Source organism: Lutjanus erythropterus, chromosome 20 (genome assembly GCF_056507025.1).
Source record: "Lutjanus erythropterus isolate fLutEry1 chromosome 20, fLutEry1.hap2, whole genome shotgun sequence".
NCBI lineage: Eukaryota > Metazoa > Chordata > Actinopteri > Lutjaniformes > Lutjanidae > Lutjanus > Lutjanus erythropterus.
In genome coordinates, this window is record NC_139336.1 from 13,470,764 (window position 1) to 13,494,170 (window position 23,407).

General features: G+C 39.8%; 1 protein-coding gene across 1 annotated transcript; it reads left to right on the forward strand.

The window, feature by feature from the left end:
- The first annotated feature begins 6,186 nt into the window (after positions 1-6,186).
- On the forward strand, positions 6,187-23,215 carry LOC146308225 (ras-GEF domain-containing family member 1B-B-like). The gene is made up of 14 exons (XM_084746713.1): positions 6,187-6,404; positions 15,532-16,050; positions 16,675-16,797; positions 17,271-17,408; positions 17,526-17,741; positions 18,156-18,230; positions 20,265-20,357; positions 20,567-20,669; positions 21,149-21,228; positions 21,639-21,734; positions 21,828-21,923; positions 22,370-22,493; positions 22,617-22,689; positions 22,891-23,215. Exons 2-14 carry the CDS (start codon positions 15,538-15,540, stop codon positions 22,922-22,924), a joined length of 1,764 nt encoding a protein of 587 aa, XP_084602839.1. The 5' UTR covers positions 6,187-6,404; positions 15,532-15,537; the 3' UTR covers positions 22,925-23,215.
- Positions 23,216-23,407: the final 192 nt, after the last annotated feature.

Here is a 23,407-nt window from a genome sequence, read left to right on the forward strand (position 1 = left end):
GCCCACATATTGTCTCCAGACGGGGTCAGGGGGCTTCCAGTAGCTGAGTCAGACCTCTTACTGGAAGCCCGTGAGTCACCCGTCTTCCTCTCTCCCCCCTAATCCACCCCCTTCTTCTCCCCTCCTCATATATTCCACATATCAACAATTCCTCTTAATCCAAATGTTCCTTTATGCATGTAAACATAAATGCAAAAGGACAGCTAGAGCATGTTGGGATCTGAAGCATGTTGGTGTTGTTATGCAGCTACATTATTTCTTCTCTTTAACAACATTTAGGGTAAGTGCATGCATTCCTCAGAGAAAAGAATGTCACCATATAAAAGCCTCCAACCCCTTTGCCCCAGCACCCATTATACCCCCTCCCCTCCCCCGATTCTCGGGTTCTCCCCCCTTCTTGTCCCCCCTTTCCCGCACCGTAATGATCTCACCCAGCTGTCACTGTGTAATCCCACCCACACTCGCTACAGCACCAAAGTCTGTTGCTGCTGCTGGTGGCGGCTGACATCATTTGTTTTGTCCATGTCACCGCTTTCCCGGAAATCCAAAACACACTGCCAGTCTAAAGAGAGCAATGTTCTTTGGTATTTTGGTTCAAGTTTCAATAATGTAATCATTGTGAATGCTTAAGAATAGCTTTGTTACAGTTTAATTTATAATGTACAGTTGGAAATACTCAGGATTATGTTGTGCAACTTGGGTTCAAAGTAGAAAGTAGAAATACCGTTGATCCAACAGATCAACTGAATTAGATAAATTAGAAAAATATGGACAAAATATTACAAATGTAATTCAATATAAGACCGTGCAAGACAACAACATGAGTACTTATGGAATCAAAAAAATTAAATTGAGTTGAATCCTCAAATTCCTTAGAAATCAGTTGCTTATTTAAACATCCGATGGGCAGAGAGCAACATTAGCATTCATTCATTCAGGCCACCTGGTGAATGTAACAAGATTCACACTCCTTTTAGCTCTGTTTTTGGTCTCCACCAGCTCCTGAAGGCAACATCTGGCTCTTTAGTTGCTTAAATGCTCCGTTACCTAGTTGCTAACTGTGTCTGTCTGAGCAGGTAGCATTAGAGCTTAGCCCTCATTTGGTTTTTCGTTAATAATAAATGAACACTGGGGGCAAAACTGATGCTGAGAGTGAACTAAAGCAGTGACATGGCAGGCTGGAAAACCAAAACAATGAGCTGGAAGACTCTCCATAGAACTGAGGGAAATTTCAGTCTGGTGATAATACTCTACAAATGACTACTTTCATATACAAGTAGTCATGTGATCCATTGTTAATATAGAATTAGTAGTTATAGGCACTTTAATGTAATAACCATGTAATACCAATGTATTTAATTGCACAGGTGTAGCTAATACGAAGAGAAATGGTATTTTTAAGCACCTGTACAAGAGAAGAGAGCCTTTTCACAGCAGAGTCATACTGATATTAAATATGGATAAAAACAGGTGTTACTTCTGATACTACTTAAGGTTATATTTAGTGTAACAGAGTATTTCCAGTGAGCCAACAGTCAGAATAGCAGCTTCCTGACTCTGTTTGATCTGAATGCGTCAGAACCTTAATTAGCATCACTGATAACACCTGTGTTGAAGGTACTATTTGTGTCAAATTAGCTGCCGTGAAAAATGTCTATACAGTCTGAGTTTAGCAAATTTATATTTGATGATAGATGAACACGCACCAGCTTTCCCACTAAATTTCATCTGAAGTGAGTCACAGTTCTCAATTTCTTGGAAGAGACTATTTTTGTCTGTAAAACAATCTGTCATTGCTCAATGCCTCCCATGATTATTGTTGAGTGTTAGGCTGAAATTACTACTATCTACTTCATTTACTGAAAGATTATGAAGAAATAATGTTTAATTCAAAACCTGTGGCCTGAAAAAGTCAGACACTTAAACCTCTATATGAAGATGAAGGAAGGCACAGGTGCATTGTGTACAATAAAAATGATTTCTTATTTAATTTACACCTGTGCCTTACTTATTTCTTAATTTGCAGGTATTTACAATTAACTGTGCGCATCATCTGCTTACATTGTTCCTCCTGATGATGCTTGAAGTATCTACATGAGTGAGTTCTGATGATGTGAAAATGAGGAACATCTCTTGCATTATCTGTGTACATGAGAGAGACCTGTAGGCAAGATGATGAGTGGTTCTCTGGTGGTTTCCGTAAGAACAACTTAAACAAAGTGACCTTTATACTAAACGCCTGCACATCAGCTCAGCGCAGTTACACAGGGACACAGGCTAGTTTTTTCATGACTAATTTCTCTTCTCTAGCAGTTCGACTGTTTTCTAGCATGACAATGTGGGCAGACAAGAAGCAGAAAACATCCTAAACTCAGTTAAGCCACCTTTTCATTTAAGCATTTAAGCCTGTAGAAGTATGTGGCCTAGGTTTGAATCCTGAAGGATGCTGCCTTCCTATTTCCACATTATTACATTCTCTCCTTAGAAGAAAATTAAGTAATTGAAGTCATACTAAAAAGAAAGGGATGACGTATTTTTGTAGGCCGGCCCATAAGATAGTATCACTCTGGCTCCCTTCACAAAGAGCCTATAGGATTTTCCCATTGGATTTATCACTGAAAGAAAGCTGAATAACAATTTATGATACTTAATTTTTCTTCATAAATATAGTAGAGAGTTTTAAGCATGCATGCAGTCGCCTAAAAAACATTACAAGTTGTAAATGAACTCCACCATAATCGGCTTTTAGTCCCAGCTCAAATGACTCTGCAGCAGTCGCAGGTATTTATCAGCTCCAGATTCAATTTGTGATGTTAATATGACACCCTGGCGAAGGCAATAAAGGCTTATTGACTCTTTTGCTCCTTTTTTTTGCTCCTTTCTTTGACTTGGATCGTCAGCCAAGCACAGTTTGGACCCACTTAAAAATGTGTATTTAACTGATGACCACTCATCTTCATTGATAGTGGCTTTAAACGGTGGCACATTTCATTTCCTATAATTCTTCACAGTAAGAATCCCCTCTTATTTTGTCATATAAATAATAAACCTGTTGGACATTTTGGCTTTGAAGTTATCAACAGAAATAGACAGGGGACATACAGTGGCATAAACAAAATTAACTGTATGCTGAACACATCCACAAAAGAAATATTTGGGTCGTGGTGGTGGTTTTACTGTCATGGTGACCACTGGTTGAGGTTAATCTTATTTATATGGACATGCCTGATTTCATATGCCACTCTGACAGGAAATCTTCCTCAACAGCACTCTGACAGCTGTGGGCGTCAAGCAGCCAATCAAAAAAGCCAAACCTCATGAGGGTCCTCACCAGAGCGTCGCCACGGTCAAGTACCACCGGAAAGGGATGCGTGTGCGTGAGTGTGCATGGGCGTACTTTGTGTTTGAGCCGATTGTGAGCCACACATGGCTGAGCGCAGCCGGAAGCCGTGCGCTCGGGTGCCTGGTGTAGGAGTTGGGTTATTGAATTGAGAAAACCCTGCAGCCTGAAAGACTCAGAGATCAGCTATTCTCGCCTGAACGGTGATGTGTCAGAATGTAAGAGGCGTCAGTGATCAAAAAAGGAGTGCCGCCCACAACTTCAGGACCCGGCCGTAGTGTAAATCGAACGCTGTGTTTACGTAATTTGATGTTTATGCAATGAAAAGGACCGGACTGTGCTGAGGTGGAAGGCAGCGGTGTAGTGGCAGTTGAGGGGGTGGGTATGTTGTGCACCCACCTTGCTTTAATTACCATATTTCTGAGGAAATTAGACTGTTGGAGGGAGCATAGTATATATATTTAGAGTATATTCTAAACATTTAGAGAAAGAGATGAGATGTGTTTTTGTACTCTGACAAAGTTAAAGAAAAAAAAGTGCTGAATTTTGCTTAGTTTTAACCCTAAAAAGTCACACGCAGGACCAAGAGACTGCATGCAAGTAGAGGAAGATTCATTGTGCACATTCCTGTTGTTACATGAAAACCTAATTTAGATAATCTTGTTTTCACTTCAATTTAAGGATAACTTTGTGTTATGGGTTGAGTAATTTCTCCAACCTTGTGGGTTTGTGAAATCCTTTCAAAACCCCATCGCATATCAGGAAAACCATTGTCACCAAGACCTTTTTCTTTATTCCTGAAACAAAAGTTTATACAACCACATGAAATTAATGTAGTTACTGCAAATAAAGAAAAATCCTGTAAATTACCAGTTTGGTTTTACTACCTGCTGATATGTAGTGTACACACTATGGTTGAGAGTCAATAACTGTGTTTAACTGTGTTTTATAGATTTACTCAAAGTCAGGTACAATTTAGTGGTTTAGCAACATACAGTTACAGCTACCACCTCTGACCAGGTAATAATTACCTGTGACCACCGGTCTGGTACAACTGACCAGACGCAGATTGAGAGTGTGTTCATTATACTGCACCTTTACACACAAACATTGTATGTAAAAGTGGTATGTCGCACATTAGAAGGGTTATAAAGTAATCTGGATGTTGTAGCTTACTAACAGAAATGAGAACACCATCAAAAACACTTGATTTAATCTGCTTTCAACTGCATTACCATGCAACATTATCAGTTTTAACAAAAACATAAAAAGTTGCACAAATTAATATATGTGCTTTTAACAATCACCCAAATTACTGTGTCCTATGAAAGAGGCCTAATGAAGTAATGAACTCACAGATAATAAGCAGTTCTCCTCAGTTCTATGGAGCGGTGTAGTGACTTCCAGCTCATTCCTTTGGTTCTCTTGCCCACCATCATTTTTCTATGGCAACAGACAGTTAATTTAAGCCAACAAGCTTGTATAAACCCACTGAATGGTTCTTGCCCAATATCAGATAGACAGAGACAAATTTAGTGACTGGGTAGTGAACACAGTAGAAAAAAAATCTGGGTGGAAACCACTCACTGACACTGAGCGGTCGTGCTGTCCATCTTTGTATAAATATATTGCTCTGTATCCTCTGGATGTGTAGATAGACACTTTATATCCTTATATATGTGTATATTTAAATATATTGTGCGTGAAGCATGGAGGAACCACATTTTTTCTCTTTTTCTTTTATTGTGATAATAAATCATACTGATACCCTATAAGGCATATAAGATAAAGATTATATGGCTGTCAGATGTGTTTTCAGTGTGTGCCGTTGCCCGCGGGTGGCCAAAATGAATGAATGCAGCTTGAAGCCAAAAAATGTTTACTGTCAAGAATTAACATAAAAAGACATAAAAATACTATATACTATACTATCCCTATTGTTTCCAACACTGTTCCAACCCAGATAAATTTGTAATTTATTGAAAGTAAGTGCATTTCCTACTAGTGCTGGTTGCTATTTAATTTCTGTGAAACAATATATGTCGGATATGCCAGTGACGAAGGAAATCGACGAACATGTCTAAATGCAACATGAATAAAACTGTAGTAAATTACCTCATCCATGAACATGACTTCTACATGAATCATGTCAGGTAGATTTTCATCTGCACCTGTAGTTGTTTAACAAAAAAAAAAAAAAAAAAAAAAAAAAACTCCCATGATTCCTAGCTACTTCACGACATCATCAGACTACATCTTCTGTTACTGTCTGAATGTGAGAGAGAACTTACATATTGAGACTTTAATATGCAAAAATAATACCACGACATGCAATGCTGTTTCAAGGCCATTCTTTATATCACTATCATCTTTCTAGCAATAAAATAGTTGATTTTTTTTCTTTACACATGTGTCTTGTTATCCTGAATTCTCCCAGCAGCTGTCCCTCAACAGTGCTTACTGACATCATTTACAACATAAAACTTTATCAACACAAAATAAACAGCTCAGAGGCTTATACTCTTACAAACTCTTGATTTTTAAGACACTGAGACCCACTTACAGACACACACACAACCACATTCCAGGCGGAAACCTTACACCTTCCATATTTCAGCTCTCCAACAAAAACATTCACTGCTCCTGGCTGCGGTTGAAAAGAAAGAAGTCTACGGACTGCGAGCCAGCCAATCAGAGCCGCCGTAGATTTCGATTTTGCGACTCCTCCGCTGCGATTGGCCGGCGCTGCCTCTTGAGGCACCCTCCCCCGCGCTGCGATTGGTCGGTTTTCCCGGCTGTGTGGAAGTCATTTGAATACGCCTTTCTTTGAGGCTCATTACGGCGCTGCTGGTTCAAATTGACTCAACTATCAGGAGCTGAGACACAATGGAGGAGAGCACGGCGCGGACACACTGCTGAAAGACTTATCTGTGCGTTTTTACACCGTGCGGCTTCAGACGGAGCGGACATTACGACAAACAGTTGGGATAGTCTTGTTTGTTTTTCAGCTGCTTCTGCCAGTGCAAGAAAGTGCATTCGGACACTGGGCTGCATCACATAAGAGGTAAGTTGTCCAGGGTGTGGATGATGGAGTTATTTATAGAAACAAACAACGTTATTCTTGTTGGAGTTAAGTTTTATTGTCGGAAAATTATTTTAACTGTTTTAAAATCTCGTTTAGAACTCCACGCGATAATAAGACGTTACGTTTCTGAATTGAAAAGTTTGTAGTCACAAATTTATCTCTACAAGATTTTGCGTCATTGCGTTTTGACATCACTGAGTTGCCTACGTTTATCTCATGGCTGCAATTAGAGCTGAAACAATTAATTGATTATTTATCAACTGATTTTTTTGTAAAAATAAATAAATAAATAAATAAATGTGCAAATTCTCTGATTTCAGCCTCCCAAATGTGAATTCATTCAGGTTTATTTGGTCCTTATAATGTCTTAAGGCTGTGGTCAAAACAAGACATTTAAGGACGTCACATAGGGCTTTGGAAAACTGTGTGTTTTTCACCATTTTGTGACATTTTATATAGCAAACAAACTAACCGATTAATAAAGAAAATGATCAGCAGATTAGAATCAGAATTTAAAGCTACTACACGGAACTTAAACATTTTGTTGATTTTCGAGGTGCTTGTGGACAAAAGTGGTAGTGTTTCCACCATAATAACCATCAATATTAAAATTATCTAAATAGAAATCTCCTGTTTTTTTTTAACTGGCTGATGTGAACACAACCAGGTGGCAGCCATGAAGAATACCTGTACAGAAATATCCAATCTTCTCTTTAATGGTCTCCTTTGCTTATGTAGGTGGCATACAGGCATCAGTATTTAATTGAGACGATGTCATAACCAGTTTAAAATTACTTGTAGTAGCTTTGATTTCCTAAAATGAAACTTTATGGTAAAAAAAAGCCTGTTAACTCAAAAAGCTTTTGTTCAGTCTTGTGATATTTGAAAAAAAGAGTGCTAAAATTATCTTCCCTTATGTCTATTTTCCTCCTCTTACAGCTACATTTGTTGTTGTTATTGTTTACCACCCATGTGAATTTATAATTAGGCTGGCTGGCTGTCAGACGCAAACAAACCTTACTCACCACCAGCACCTGTGATGGGACTGTGGTTTGCACAGCATGGCTTTTTCACAGTCAGCTTTTACTTTTACTGTGTTATGACTCAGTCAGGAGCCCATAATGTAGACCAGGCATGGTGGCCTGCCTGGTGTGTGAATATGTGTGTGTGGTTGAGAGAGGGAGAATAACAGATTGTGCATGTGTCTGTAGGGAAAAGAAAAAAGAATGAGAGAAAGTGTATGTACTTCTGGCCAAAACAGACTTGAAACAGCTTTATTCCCTCCACACCTCTCTATATAAACAATAGTCCCTTGACTTGCCTCAATTCTCCATTACTTTCCAAGCTTATGAGGCAGGCTGCTTAAATAAACCTCAAATTAAAGGGTTTAACTTACTTAATAATTAACACAAAGGCAGTCTGGTGAGCATAACTAACATTTTGGGGCTTCAACTGGTCTAAAAACAATCATGTGCAGTTGGTTTCCAACTTTAATCTTAAAATAAAATGTTCTTTTTGTGCTGTAAACAGTGGTTTGTGGGAGCTGTAGGTTTATAGACAATAGAAAATGTGTGTTTGTGTGTGAAAGAGCTTTGGTTTATTATAGCCCAGCAGCAGCATAGGAGATAATGTGTCTTTATCCTTTCTGACTCTAGGTTAATACTGTACTAGCCTACCAGATCATACAAGGGACAGGTGTGGGTGAGTGTGTTTGTGTGCCTCTGTGCACTTGTAACCCTGTGGGTGTGTGTGTGTGTAGAGCCTACACACAAAGAAATGCATGCTTCAATGCCGTGTGTGTGGGACTGAAAGATGAAAAACAGGACCAGGCAGTGGGTGAATTGTACTCCACGCGTATCTCTGCAGCCAATCTGAGCGTGGCGTCTGTATCCGGCTCTGTTTGCCTGTCTATCAGATTTAGTTGCAGGTGCGGGTTTGTGAACTGGTCAGCGGGTCCCAGCGTCTGGTGTTTTGACAGCGGCTGACCCCATAGTATGCTTACTCAAGCGTGAGTGGAACAGTTTGTTCTGCGATGTTTCCTACTTTCGTTTGGCTCGTTTGGTCAGATGGTGATGACGCTCGAAGTTTGGTGGTGGTGATGCTGCAGAGTCACCTGAAATTTTCAAACCTCAAATGAGAGCTGTGGTCCTGTGGTATGGGTAAGAATGTTCTTATGCTTGGACAGCAAACTATAACAAAATCTTGACTGGTGTGTGTATTCAGCTGTTTATTCTTGAGATGGAAAAGTCCATGAAAGTGGAAGTAAGTGGACTGAAGAAGGGCTGCAACTAACAACTATTTTCATCATTAATTAATCAGCATAAATAAACAAATAAATGTCAAAGTAGTGAAAAATGGCCATTAAAACATCCTTTTGTCCAAGGTTGTCTTACATGTCTTGCTGTGTTTGACTAACAGTCCAGAAATCAAAAGTATTTCATTTCTAGTCACATAAGACAAAGAAAAGCTGCAAACCTTTACATTTGAAGAGGAGGAGCTGAGCACTGTTTGATATTTTTGCTTAAAAAATTGTCTTAAATAATTAACAGTCTGTCAAATCAGTTACAGTTTCTACCTGTAATTATGGGGATTGAACTAAGGCTGCAACTAAGAGTTATTGTAGTGCATATAAAAAATATTAAATCACATATGACAAAGAAAAGTCTTTGCATTTGAAGAGGAACAAAGTAGCCAATGCAACATGACATGTTACGATACAAAACCCTGGTTTCTCCCAATGTACAATGTATTTTTGATTTTTTTTTTTTCAAAACTACAGTCACCTTTTAGCACATGTAGGGCCCTGGCTTTTTTAAATTCTCAGTTCTGCAATTCCAGCCATGATTATTAACACAGAAACTATAGGCCCTACCTTATTGGTGCCATCACTCTGTTAAGAGTGAAAAAGACACTTAACCACCATCCCCTGTCAAAAAATACTTGCCACTGGGCCTGAAAATCCTGGATACGATACAATACGATACTCTCAAAGTTCTTTTTGCATTGTTGGGCAGCGCTGTTCAAGATTACACAGGTTAAAAGATACAAGGCATAAGACTCTTACCACAAATGTACAAAACACAATAAACATCAAGACAAATATACATCACTTATCACACTGATTTTGGTTTGGCAACAAAAATAATTTGTTGTCTGTTGTGTTCAAGTGGTTCAAAGTATCCCAGCACAGATTTCTTTTTAGGTCCTTGTTATGCCCCTCACTTTGTACAGAAACATACTTTTACCTGACTTTGACTGACCTGCGTAGAACATTTTAAAGCTCCTTGGTCGTGGTGCTATAGCAGGTGAAAGGTAACATAGCTGGAAGATACACACACATTAGCACAATTCAAAGGTGTGGCGAGTTAGTCAGGTCTGATAGCATTTAAAAGTTTCAGCAGGCCAAGTTTCATATCACCTCAAAATTAAGATCAGACTGTCATCACTAACTGAAAAATCATGTATTCATTTTATTTGGCCTAAATGACGTCCTGACTAGAGTCACTTCTCACACAGGAAATAACAAGTCAAGATTTGGGAGTGAAATCCCATCAACAGAGTGAAACCATCCTTCCAGAGAAAAATAGACTGACTTATGTGGGAGTATTCCTCTTTGGTATAAGTGCAGGTCACGGACCTCATCTCACAGGATCTCTGCGTATGATAGTGTGCTGTTTAAAGGGTTAACTCTTGTATGTGTAAAACTGTTTAGTGTGCAGCTTTGACAACACCAAGAGTAAGTGATACGAGTACAGCCTGGACTTTAACCTCATTTATTGTTACAAATGCGTCTGGCTGTCAAAGTTTCCCTCAGACTAACATGCTTGTCTTGCTCACACTCCTTGCCTGCTGCAACATATTAGTGTCAAAGTACATATGGTGCAAAGTAGGACAAAGATAGCACTGCATTACATTGGCCTTTAACTACTCTGATAAATTGTTTTACAGGTCCTGTTATCAGGTGCTTTTCTCTCTCACAGCATGTGTCCACGTTGTTTGAACCTACGTGTTGAACTTTACACAATTAAAGGGACTTGGGATCCCTATTATGAAAACCGATTATAGCACATCTGATGAGCCTTGTTGGGATGGATTTAATTACTTTCAAATAAACTGAGCAATATGGACAGAATATCCCAATCATAACAAAATAGACTATTTAATTTAGTCATTTAGATAACTTCATAGTACTTAAAGGGATAGTTCAGATAATTTAATGTGGAGTTAGATGAGGATACTTAACAATAGTCAGTGTGTTACTTACAGTAGATTACAGTCAGCAAACCCACAGTTTGGAGAAGCACAGAAGATAAGCAATCTACTGCTGGAGTTTGTACCAACCAAACCTTATGGACAAAATAAGTAATTTTACCTTACAGAACATGGAAGTTGCTGTTAGTTTGTATGACTGTGACTAAATGATGACTAAAGGCACCAATGTTGTTTTCTGGCTAGCAGCCCTGCTTAAAGGCTTCAGATATCATCAGAAAAAGAAGCAGGAGTCTTTGCAAACACATCTTCTCTTGTTCCTTCTGGCTCCTGTTGTGTTTAAGCATCAGGGGGTTTCACTATTATTAGGTCAGTGAGTGCGTAGATGCTCTCTGGGGTCAATTGGCTTTGAATAAGGACAATTTAATAAGGACTGGCCAAGTTAGCTGCAAAGTGCTTGGACACAATTCCTGATTATACTTTAGTGGTTTATAGTCTGTGGTGTGCTGTGCATGTATTCCTTGCACTTGACTTTGAGGTCTTTAAGCCACGTGCAGTTATATCTGTTTAAGTCAATATGGGAGTTTCGATATGCTCCTTTACTGAAGCCATCAAGACAAATTCCTGTTCCTTTATTGCACTTGGCAAATAAAAGTGTGGCTTTATGGTGCATTACCTAATAGTACCTGATACCTGTCAGGCAATAATAAAGGTTCACACCTTTCAGAAGAATGAGAAAGTCGGCTTTACTGGTTTTGACTGATGTGAAAATGATCCCGAGCCTCGGTTTGTGCAGAGGCAGGGCATCATACGGCCCGACGGTGGCAAGCCGAGTGTGTGAAAGCTGCTGTGTGTGTCTGATCTGCTGTGATCTGCTCTGATCTCTTCCTGGGGGTCTTTGTGTGGCTGTTAATGCCATGACAGGAGAGATAATACCTCTATTGTTGAACACCTCCCCCTCGTTCTCCCCCGCCCTTTTATAACTGGCCTCAGCATAGCTGGGTGTACCTTTTTAAAACCACATTATGTGATTTCTTTGAAAAAAAAAAAGTCTGCCTCAGGTTGAAAGATTTGTTTTTTTTTTCCATTTCTGGAACCAAGTGGAGTGAAGTTAGTCTGAAGCCAGCGGTGGCTCTGTTAATCTGCAGCTATCCAAGAAGGAAGCAGCTGAAAAGCAAATTGATGAACAGCAACACTTCCCACTAACCTATTTATTCTTGTCAGGTCCAAAAAATCTCTAAACAAACCATCAAACATTCATAAAGCAGTACAACTTTCCATTAAAAGACAAACAAAAGGTGGCATTCACGTACAGTAGGATATTTGCCAACTATCACATTCACTGAAATTGCCAAATTACGTTGTCTCTTGGCAGTAGTTTGGACAGATTTAACTGATTTAAAACCATTTAGCAAATGATATTTGCCTGCAGCTCCAACAAAGACTTAACTGATGATGGTTATGACATATTAGGCACCACACACTACATTCCATTGTGTCAAACTGATGTCACTTAAAGGTTCATTGTGTAAAATTTAGAGAGATTCATTGGCAGAATATGTCTGAAATGAAATATAATGCTCATAAGTATATTTTCATTAGTGTATAATCACTTGAAAATAAGAATCATTGCGTTTTCATGAAATTCGGATGAGCTATGTCTATCTTCAGAACGTGGGGCCTCTTCCACGCAGTCTCCCATGTTAAACCGCCATTAAAAATAGCCCAGAACGGACAAACCAAACACTGGCTGTAGATACTGCCTTTTGTGTTTTGTTTTAGCAGTAGGGTTGGCCCCCTACCATCATAGCACCGTGATTTAAAAGTCCTGTCTGTTTTTGAGGTAGTGTGTCTCCTCAGAGTTGCTGTAAGGCAGAAGTTTCATTCCATCTTTTGACGTGTGCAAGCAAAAATAGAAAGTAGCTGTTGCTGCTGTTCATTGCACTACCTTTACGTCTCCACATCCTGTTTACTATTATCTTATTAAATCTGTCCATTTAGGCCAACCCAAGATATTCATTGTGTCTTTTCTTTGGACCACTTAATCTGTCTTACAGACAAAATGTACAGCTATAGTCATACAAGGTATACGCTGGATGAAGACAGGGATTGCTGGTAACCCATTGTCCATTGCTGATGTTTCACTTAGGAAATTGTAGTCATATGCCAGTTTGGTTGACACCATCCAACCCTACCACCATAGGTTTTCCTACGCACTTGGAACAGGAGAGTGAGACTAAGTGTTTGCAGTCTGCAAGCTTGACGCTTTAAAGGCAAAATGTACTCTAAAGCTTATTTTTAAAAAGTTCAGCACAGGAGCAAATCCTGCTCACAAGAAACTGTATTCTTGTGGTTTTGTTGGTACAGTGTTCCAGCAAAACTAGCTAGATGTCTGCCTTTTCCTGTATTTATTTCAACATCAAACCTCTATGTAAGCCTGCAATTTCTCAAAGTTTACAAACAAGAGATTTCAAACAATGCCCTCAATATGAAATTATGCTCCCAACGTCATCATTAAGCCGTCCGTAGAGAATGTAACCTATGATTTAGAGCGAGTTAAGTTTCAGTGCTGCGGCATGGAAGCCGCAAACCATCCGAAGGGTCAACTTTTCAGGAAGTCAGTCTGGAAAAACCAGAGATTGGTTTTTAATTTTTAGACGTGTTTTCCATTTTGTGTAAGGTCACCTCTCGGTGCAAACACAAGCTCGGAGACAGAAAAACGGCATCCAAAGTGGAGTAAATATTACTCAGTGGAATCTTATCTCAACTTGACACTGCTCCAGATTACATATTGTAACTTCAGGAAGGTAAAGCCTCCGTAATCTTATAACCAAGTTAGAAAGAAAACAGCAGGGAGAGATCACAGGGTTCAGAAGACGGGCTGGCACTGGACTGGCTTACACTGGCATGACGCCAGGCACTGTGGTATACAAGAGTGTGTGTCTTTGTGTGTGCATGTCGCTCAAGCCATCATTTGTTTATGTGTGACATGCGTGTGTGTTTGGATTATACCGGCATGGGGCTAGGCGCCATCAGTGGACAAGGGTGTGTGTGTGTGTGTGTGTAAGATGTTGGCTCAGGCAGGCACTCCTCTGTCGGCGCTGTGATGGACAAACAAAAGTCTGCTGGATTCCTGCAGGGTTTTGTTTTCTGGCACAGTGTACGTGCGTGTGTATACGTCGCTGTGTGGGGTACGTGTGTGTGTGTCTGTGTGTGTGCGGCTTGATTTACGCTGGCATGTGGTTCCTAGACAGACAACAGTAGCAGGATAAAGAAGGCTCCAGAGTTAAAGCACGCCTTGGTGATGATCAGGGATCAGCTTACCTACCACAGATCCAATTATCTTCACCATTAAGACAAAAAAAATCACTGCTGTCTCGAGATCATCCATCTGTTGGCCTATTTGTTTTCCTTACACAGATCTGATGCCAAAAAACTATCCTTACACAGTGAAAAAAAATCTGTTTAAAAGCCGATTTGTAAAAATTTTTACCAACTAATGACTGAGGGAAAGTGGATTTCTCAAGGAGCTATCTTTCAACAGCTGAAAGCCAAAACGGTAAACAGGGGAGGGGTAAAATTATGTGATTAAGGGTCATTACTTTTACAGACACGTCTAAGTCTCTGCTTTGCATGATTGAGTTGCTCAAACAGATACTTTCACAACATGCAAACATAGTAATGGAACATTCCCAGGAAGTGAGCGGTGTTCTGACGTGGTATGACAGCAGGGAAAGTTCACATAAAGTAGAGTGACTTCTAATGAAAGATATTAATAGCAGCAGTTATTACTGATGTCGATGAATACCTGAAAGTTTTACGAGTATAAGCTGAATAGATTTGGGTTTGGGACTCCTGATTGAACAAAAAAAAAAAAACAATGTGAAGATGTCAAATGTCTCTCTGGAAGGAATTGATTCCTTTAGGAAACAGTCATACTTCATCATTCACACCTTCTCAAAGACTGGGCAATATGAGGAAATATGTAATGAGACAATAAGAATTTGTCTACACTTGCTGTGTTGTTTTTTCCTGTCATTTGTCGGGGTTTTCTGCAGACTTGCAACAGTCTATCCAATAGCTGTCAACTATTAAATGACTCACCAGCTATTTTGGTGGTTATAATGAGTCCTTTGTATCCAAATTCTCTGATTTCAGAGATGAGAGATCAGAATATTTTCACAATCTCAGTGTCTTTGGGTTGTGGACAAAACAAGACATTTGAGGATGTCACCTTGGGCTTTGGAAACGGTGATTAAAAAATGTCACCATTTTCTGACATTTTATGAACTGAACAGCTAATCGAAGACGTTATCAAGACATAAAGCCCCAGTGTCTAATTCTCGGAGGGGTTGCAGGATAAATCTGACGGGCCATGAGATGATTAATGGGATTACGTTAGATCTAAGTAGTCTGCTGCATATCAGCCTGGCCGATTGGGAGGTCCAATATTCAGCATCTTCAGATGCGATCACAATCAGTGTTGTTTTCAATCCAATGGCCAATAAGATAAATGAATTAAAAAATGTGCTACTTAGGCTCCAATGCAATGTTAAAAAGTTCTATTTCAATTTAACATATGCTTAAAGACATTTCAACAAAGTTTTGTGTTGTACTTGTGTTGTGTTATTCAAAATGTTAACAAGATTTTCACTTTTTTGGTGCAAATGTATAGGCTGTCAGTTCCAAATATTGGTTATTGGTTTCCTTGACGACTGATAATCAGTATTGGCCCTAAAAAAGCCATATCATTCAAACTGTAATACCTTGATATATCAGGTATTTTATTTAATGAATTCAACATAAATAGACATCAGCGGCTGTAGTAAGTAATAATTTGTTGGCGAGCTGATCCATATTGTCTGCTCCTAACCTCCTCCTTGTGTCTCGTCTACAGGTCATCATGCCTCCCACCACACCGTATGCTGGAAAGTTCAACTCTTACAGCAACAACAACAGCCATCCTCAGCCTCACAGCCCGTACCGCAGCGGCACCGCCCCAAAGCCTGCGAAGGAAAATGTCTACAACGGCACCTACTCCTCTGCAGAAAACCCCTACGACATACCGCAGCCTCACAGCTCGTACCGCAGCTCCTCTGTGTCCTCTGCGACTGCGAAGGAGCATCATTACAGCAGCAGCTGCGTGGTGTCGGAGAACCCGTACTCCTCGCCGCAGCCCCACAGCCCACGACAGCATAGCACTTCCTGTCCTGGGCGTGCGTATCGCCACAGCAGCGGCGGGAGCAGCAGCGAGCAGTCGTGTCGTAACAACTCTATTACAACGAAAAGCCGAATTTATGGACACGGCGTTACCGCTAGCTACGGGGAGATGTGTTATCATGACAACAGTTTGGTTTCAGCATCGCTTGAGGCGCTGATCCAGCACCTGGTTCCCACAGTCGACTACTACCCTGATGTAAGCATCAATTAATCTTTAAACCAGAAATCATGGTTCAACTTTAAATGATGTTACACCAAACTTTAAAACTTATTAAATTAAGAAAGTTTCAATTCAGTTTTTTTTTTTTTATCTGAACGTAGATTAAATTTAATTATGTTGCACCAAAATGTGAAACTCCAATTTGAAATGTGATCCAGAATACACTTTAAACTTACACTTGAGGAGGTTTATCCTTTAAAATATCCACCTTTTTGAGATGATTCAGCAAAATAAAAATATTACCTTTTAAAATATTAACTTTTAGCTAGCTGCTAGCTTACTTTCTAGCTCTCAACTAGCTAAAAAGTATATAAAATATCACATTGTTTGCTAGCTAGCTAAATAAGGATCCCCAGGTAAATTACAATTAAAGTCAGGTTTATATCAATAACATTTTGATTCATTATACAGAGAGCTCCGTTAGATCTAAACTCATTTTAAACCTAGTATTGCTAAACTCTGATACTCTTAAATGGAATTAATCTTTGTTGGTGCACACCAGTTGTTTTTAGTAATTTTAGTGGGTGTAAACAGAATGCCTGTCGTCCTTTCTTGTCCTCTGTTGTTTCTCTGAGAGCTTTTCTGTTTCCTCATCATCAGAGGTCGTATGTGTTCACCTTCCTGCTGAGTTCACGCCTCTTCCTGCACCCGTACGAGCTCATGACGAGGGTTTGTCACCTGTGTGTGGAGCAGCAGCGGTCTGGAGACGCCCTGCTGGATAAGGTGGGCAGATTACCCACACACACACACACACACACACACACACACACACACACACACACACAGAGGCACAATTATTCTTCTCATTTCACTCCCTCTCCCACACAAACTCACACCCACCTTAACACCGTCACACTCTCTAACCTACACACTTACACACACAAACCTCTGTAATTCTTTTTTTGGGAGAAAATAACTATTGACTATTTCATAAGCAAAGAATTTCCAGAGAAGACAGAGAGGGTTCAGATTGACACAAGGGAAATAAAACTGAAGAGAACACATTTAATGGGAACAATAAACAAACAGAGGAATATTGTTTCAAAAAGACGGTCCGCTTTGGGTACTTTTGTGAAGTTATAGACATAAAGGTCATGAAGTTTAGATTTTATCTCAACAGATTACACCAATAAATTATGTACAGTTATATAATGTCTACATCAGTGACAATTCAAATGCCATGTGATGTTTTGTAGATCCGTTTCCGTGAGGTGGCACCTAAGCTGGTGCAGCTGCTGACCGAGTGGACAGAGACGTTCCCGTACGACTTCAGGGACGAGAGGATGATGCGATGCCTCAAGGACATGACGCACCATGTGGCTCGAGGGGATGATGTTAGTGTCAAATCTTCTGGAATTAAGTTTTAAAATGATTTGTGATTCCTCTGGTCTTATTTTTCTGTTGCGAGTATCGCATCTAATGATGATATTGTGTTGGTGTTGTGCCTCCAGTACTCTTGGCGAGCCATGCAGCAGATGACGCAGCGGCTCATCAAGCGCCTCTCTGCCCTCGGCCAGTATGAGGAGGCCGTCGCTGCTCTCAACGCCGTGGCGATGGAACGGCCCGCTTCCCTGAAAAGCAAGCAGGCCTCTGGCCAGCGCAGCGACGTAATGAGTGTGTGCGATGACGCCTTCATCCTCGCCCAGCAGCTCACTCACATTGAACTGGTAGGAAGTTAGATGGGCAAAGATTTGGGACTCATTCTGTTGTAGTGTGTCATAAGTCTTCTGTGTAACCATCTGCTGTGAAATCTGACACTGAAATCTGTGATGAAATGTGTTCTTACATTCATTTTTATATCTTGACATGTGGTTACTACTTTAGAAGCCTTTTTTACTCATCTAAATGTATTATTTTGGTGGTGTACTGGAGATTTTTATTCCTTGGTTTTACTGCTTTCCCATAAACCCCTTTGTGTGGTCTCTTTTGCTGTGGTGTTTCATAATGAAGGTTTATTAATACTCAAATTTTATATAAAGATAAATTGTTTTCAGTTGTGCTGTTTTATCTGGCAGACCCAATCTTTAAACGTTCAGTTATCAATGTCCTGAGCGTTTCCTCTCCCTGTTTTCTGCCTTCAGGACAGACTGAGTTTTATTGGCCCTGAGGAGTTCATACAGACATTCGCCATGAAGGATCCCCTGGAGAACCATAAGGTACGACTGAGTTTGAAAAACATTTCCTAGTTTAAGTTTTCCTTCTAGTATTTTTTGTTGCTGATTAAATAGATTTGTAAATGCAGGGTTTGTGAAGCTCCTTGAAAAGTCTGAAATACAATCATCTGGATTTCAGGCCTTAAAATGTCTTACAATTTTGATAGTTCTTGAAAATTGATTGGATTATGAAGTTAAGGTTTTATAAAGTAGCGTTAACATCAATCTCACTTTTAAATGGTATTTGGGAAAAGATGTGAAAAATGTGCAGCATTGTCAGAAACTACAATAAATCCACGTTTCCCTTCTTCTGTTTTGTCTTTAAAATGTGTCCCTGTGCAGTTCTGGGACGTGAAGTCAGACATGGTCAAAATTCGTGAATGGGAATAGGAAAAGTTGCAAAAAAAAAATTACAATAAATCCATGTTACCTAGCTGGCTTCGTGCTACATCTTCAAGTGGAATGAACTTACATTCTTACAGTCTTACATTACGTGATTTGTATTGGCAGATTTTATTCAGAGATTAATTACCATACTTTTTGCCAGTAGGGAAGTGAAAGAAGTCTCAAATTGCGTTCCTGATGATCTTAAAAGGTCTTGAATTAAACTTGTGGAGACCTGCTGAAACACTGAAATGATTAAATCAGCCTTTCTATTATATTTCTATTAAGATTCAATGGTTGATTTCACAGAGTAATTCAGATTAGTAGTAATTTCAGTCAGAAATAGCAGTTTGGTGGATCTACAGCTAGAGATTTCTGCACACATGTTCTAAAATTGTAAAGATAAAAATACAGCAACATGACCTGTTTGTAATCATCAGCATCAAAGGAATGATAAAGAGAGTCATTCCTTGATTTCAAGTGTCTGTCTTTTGGGTCTGTTTTCAGTGTAATTTGTGGTCTGCTTCAGTTAATTTGCTTTAGAAACCACATAAAAGATCCTACTGCCAGATTTGGGGAATTTGTGCAGCTTTTTTTTTTCGAATTTAGCTTTTGAAAATGCATCAAACACAGCATGAAAGAGCCGTTCTGCGTACGTCTAAGTGTATCTGAAGGGCTCTCTGCCTCCTAAGTGGTCCTGTGAGTCAGCTGAAGGGTCGTTTTCAATCAGCGCTGCTGAGAACAAGCTTTCAGCCGCCGTTTGCGACCGGTCCGCGCCGCATCTCGGCCCTCACTGCTGCGGTGCCACTTATATAAGATCCACTTTGTATAAAAGAGCGGTTGAGTCAGCGTAAGGGGTCCTGAAGTGTAGAGGGGAAGTTTGGAGTGGAGTGGGCTGCCGGTGTTGTGTAAGCATTTAATAGAGGAATGAATCTACCGCGATTACATCATCACAGCCAAGTCAAGGTTATTTATACAATGCTTTTATAATGTTTATTTATATAAAAGTGCCTCTGGCAAGCAGGTTCACCGCTGCTTGTCTCACAGAATACCAAAAGCAGATGTAAATGAGATGGAAATAACAACGTACACGTCACAGACTCCACTGTGCAGGTCCACAGGTTGTGTGGGTGTGATGGCTGTCAAGATCCCATTTGCAGGAAAGGAAATAATAGAGTAGCAGCCGCCTGTTTCCTTGTATTTCTGTTCTTTATACGATTATCGATTGGTTACTCTCAAGAAAATTATGATGCAGAATTTCACACAGCTAAAAATTACAATAGCTATGTCCACAAATAATCAAAATTACAGCCCTGTCAGAGGAAAAGTGCCTCATGTGAATACCTCAATCTGAAGAGACTGGTAAGATCCTGCTGGATAGGAGGGAATCCGTTCAATAGCTCAATATTTGTGTTTGTTGTGTATTAATACTATCAATTAATACTATTTTTAGTGCTCCGAGCAAACTCCATCAAGTGAGATGAATGTATTCAAGGATAAAAAAAGAGTTGTTATTGTATTTTTTGACATTTACATCCCTGAAATACTGATAGAAACATGATATAGAAACACTGATAAAACACAACAAAATGCATCCTTTTCAGTCTGTGGACTTACGTGTGTTGACCATGTCATCTCCCTCCTGTTTTTTAGGGTTTCTTCCGGAAGCGTAAAACCAGTAACCTGGAGGCCTACGTCAACTGGTTCAACAGACTGAGTTACCTGGTGGCCACTGAGATCTGCATGGTACGTTTTGCTCGAAGGAACAGTTCAGAAACTCCAAGTCTGCCTCTGTTTTACACACACCAGAGTCCCTGGTGTTCGTTCTAAAACACAAAGGTCCAGCCAGCTATTTATAGTTTGATTTAAATCATTTGGGACCGACGCTAATTACATTCCAAAAACATGTGTTTACAAAGTAATAAAAAAATTCTTTTTGTGTTCTTTAATTACAGCCAGTGAAGAAGAAACACCGAGCACGGATCATAGAGTTCTTCATTGACGTGGCTCAGGAGTGTTTCAACATCGGCAACTTCAACTCCCTCATGGCCATCATCAGTGAGTGAAAAACAGACAGAAACTCACTTCTCATCAGCAGACAATTAAAAGCAGCCCCCACACTGTTTGAATGGCAGGTGATTTCTGGTAAATTAAGTGCAGAATCACCACGGTGCTTAAACCTGCGTCAGCGGCACACATCAAAGAAAGGAAAAAAATCTGATAAATGTGCTTGATATTTAGGAAATTATTTTAATGGATTCCACTTAAATCAGTAATTAACAAGCCACTTTGTCACATCTTTTTTTTAAGTAGTGGACACAGTTAAAATGTAGCTCTCACCATTTCTCTGTCCACTAGCCAGTAATCAAATTCAAAGTCAATAAATGTAGTGCCAGCTGGAGTTTTATAACGTTGAGCAGTTCATGGACGTACAAACCACATTAGTGGAGGCTTGAAGCTGTCCAGCCTGCTCGTTTTCTCAGATCTGCCACTGCAAATAAATCCTTTGTGTACTCACACTTTCTCTTGTCTTTCAGCTGGGATGAACATGAGTCCTGTTTCCAGACTGAAGAAAACCTGGAGTAAAGTCAACACCGACAAGTTTGAAATCCTTGAGGTGAGAAAAGCTGCACACATCAGTGTTTCACGAGATTTAATGCTGTAATTCGATTTTGTTTTAGGGATGCACAATAAAAATCTGGGCAGATAATGAGAATATATTAAAAACTGACAGAACTGTCATTTATTTTTGTTGACAGTGATGTCTGTTAGACTGTTAGACTGACAGTTTTGTTCACTAAATCTTAGCATTTCTTACCCTCACATGTGCAACTACAGGTTATATGAACTTCTTTTCAAAATACAAAAATTTTAAATTATCGATTATCTTACCAGTATGGATAAAAACCTCCTGATCAGGCATCCATGATTTTTAAAAATTATTTGAAATTCTCTGTTAAAGTGTAGGATTCCCAGCTCTTAGTGCATGCATATGTGTCAACATCTGCTGTGTCTGACCTCATTCAGCACCAGATGGACCCGTCCAGCAACTTCAGCAATTACCGCACCGCGCTCCGTGGCGCCACCCAGAGGTCAGAGACGGCACACAGCAGCCAGGAGAAGGTAAGACAGCACACTGGACTCATAAACAGGAAAAGGCCTAATGTACCAAATGTCAAGTCTTAATATAAACCTGTTTTTGTCTCTGTCCTCCAGATTGTGATTCCTTTCTTTAGTCTGCTCATTAAAGACATCTACTTCCTGAATGAAGGCTGTTCCAGTAGGCTGCCCAACGGACACATCAACTTTGAGGTCAGTCCACAACTCAAGAGATGGTTAAAAATTACACAGTATTTGAATGAATCAGGTTGAAGTCTGTGTCTTCGACTTGATTGTTTTTTTTTTTAACATTAACAGACAAATATAAGTGTTATAACTGTGATATAAACTCATTTAAACACAGTTAGAACTTATCATTCACTGTGACAGTATGTAACAGCCTCACAATAATGCTGTGGTTTAGGCCTTGAGAAGAGATGTAATGTGATGTAATGACTCCCCCTTGTGGCTAAAAGGCACACTGTCCTCTCTCTCAATGCTTTTCCTTACCAATAACAGAAACTTTTTTTTGTTCTTCTTGTTGTTCTTTATAATTTTGTTGGTTTAACGTATTTCCTGAATCTGTGAGAGCCAACCAGATCCATTTTGTTAAATTAGTGTCAGTGCTGAAAAAGTCTGTTGTCATTGTGTCTTAACAGAAACTGTGGGAACTTGCAAAGCAGGTGAGCGAGTTCCTGGTATGGCGCCAGGTGATTTGTCCGTTCGACAGAGACCGCCGCATCCTCCAGTACCTTGTCACCACGCCTGTCTTCAGCGAAGACGGTCAGTATGCAGTCCTCTGTGTTTATTCAGTCATACATAAATCACATGATTTTCACATGTCATCTGGCTATTTGCCATCAAGTAGGAGAACAAATCAAACTTTGTCTCGTTTTATCACTGCAGAGCTGCATTTGGCCTCGTATGAGAGTGAAGGACCTGAGAACAACATGGAGAAAGACAGTCGCAGGTCTCTTAGGTGGGTACATGCATTTGAAGCAAGCTGCGTTTACATGGACCTTAATATCTAAACCACATATAATCAGTCATATAATATGATCATTTCAGTCGGACTGAAGAATTATTGTCCATGAAAACCTAGCTACTGAAACCTTTTGCAAGTTAACATAATAAATAAAATAAATGCAATAATGCTGACTGTCAATGTTTTGATTTGCAGATCGTCCCTCCTGCATCGAGAGAATCGATCCTAAGAGAATGACAATCCTCTGGGCTCTACAGACTGTAAACGAACGAGGTGTTTTAAAGCTACAGGTTCCTCCATATTATCTTATGGACAAACTTTCACGTTCCCAAATACTGATCCACAAGACGACAAACGCAGCTGGGCCCATGAGCTCTCGGGGAGCATAAATGATTCATAAATCAGATACTGTAACATTGATGATCCTTGATGAGATTCATCCGGTGCCAAAGGATCTCAGAGCTTCAGTTAACACTAAAACCCTCTGCCTTGCAAGCGTTAATGGACTGAAATTCATAAATATTTTTTAACCCAATGATTCCCAAGAAGAGCTTGGATCATCATCTTCAACATCTGCTTCATCCAAGGCACTTAAGAGGATTTGCTGCAGAACATGTGGATTTTGTTTCTATCTCCAGCAGACCTCCATCATGACAGCCTCATACTGTGGAAGCAAGAAGGGCAGGTTTCTGAAAATGAGATCGATATGGAC

What these genes read in the sequence shown, in the direction of transcription:
- LOC146308225 (XM_084746713.1), top strand. Translation starts at nt 15,538, where the DNA reads ATGCCTCCCACCACACCGTATGCTGGAAAGTTCAACTCTTACAGCAAC. An exon ending in GAGACGCCCTGCTGGATAAG is followed by an intron (nt 16,798 to 17,270) that starts GTGGGCAGATTA and finishes GATGTTTTGTAG; the next exon opens with ATCCGTTTCCGTGAGGTGGC. An exon ending in CTCCCTCATGGCCATCATCA is followed by an intron (nt 20,670 to 21,148) that starts GTGAGTGAAAAA and finishes CTTGTCTTTCAG; the next exon opens with CTGGGATGAACATGAGTCCT.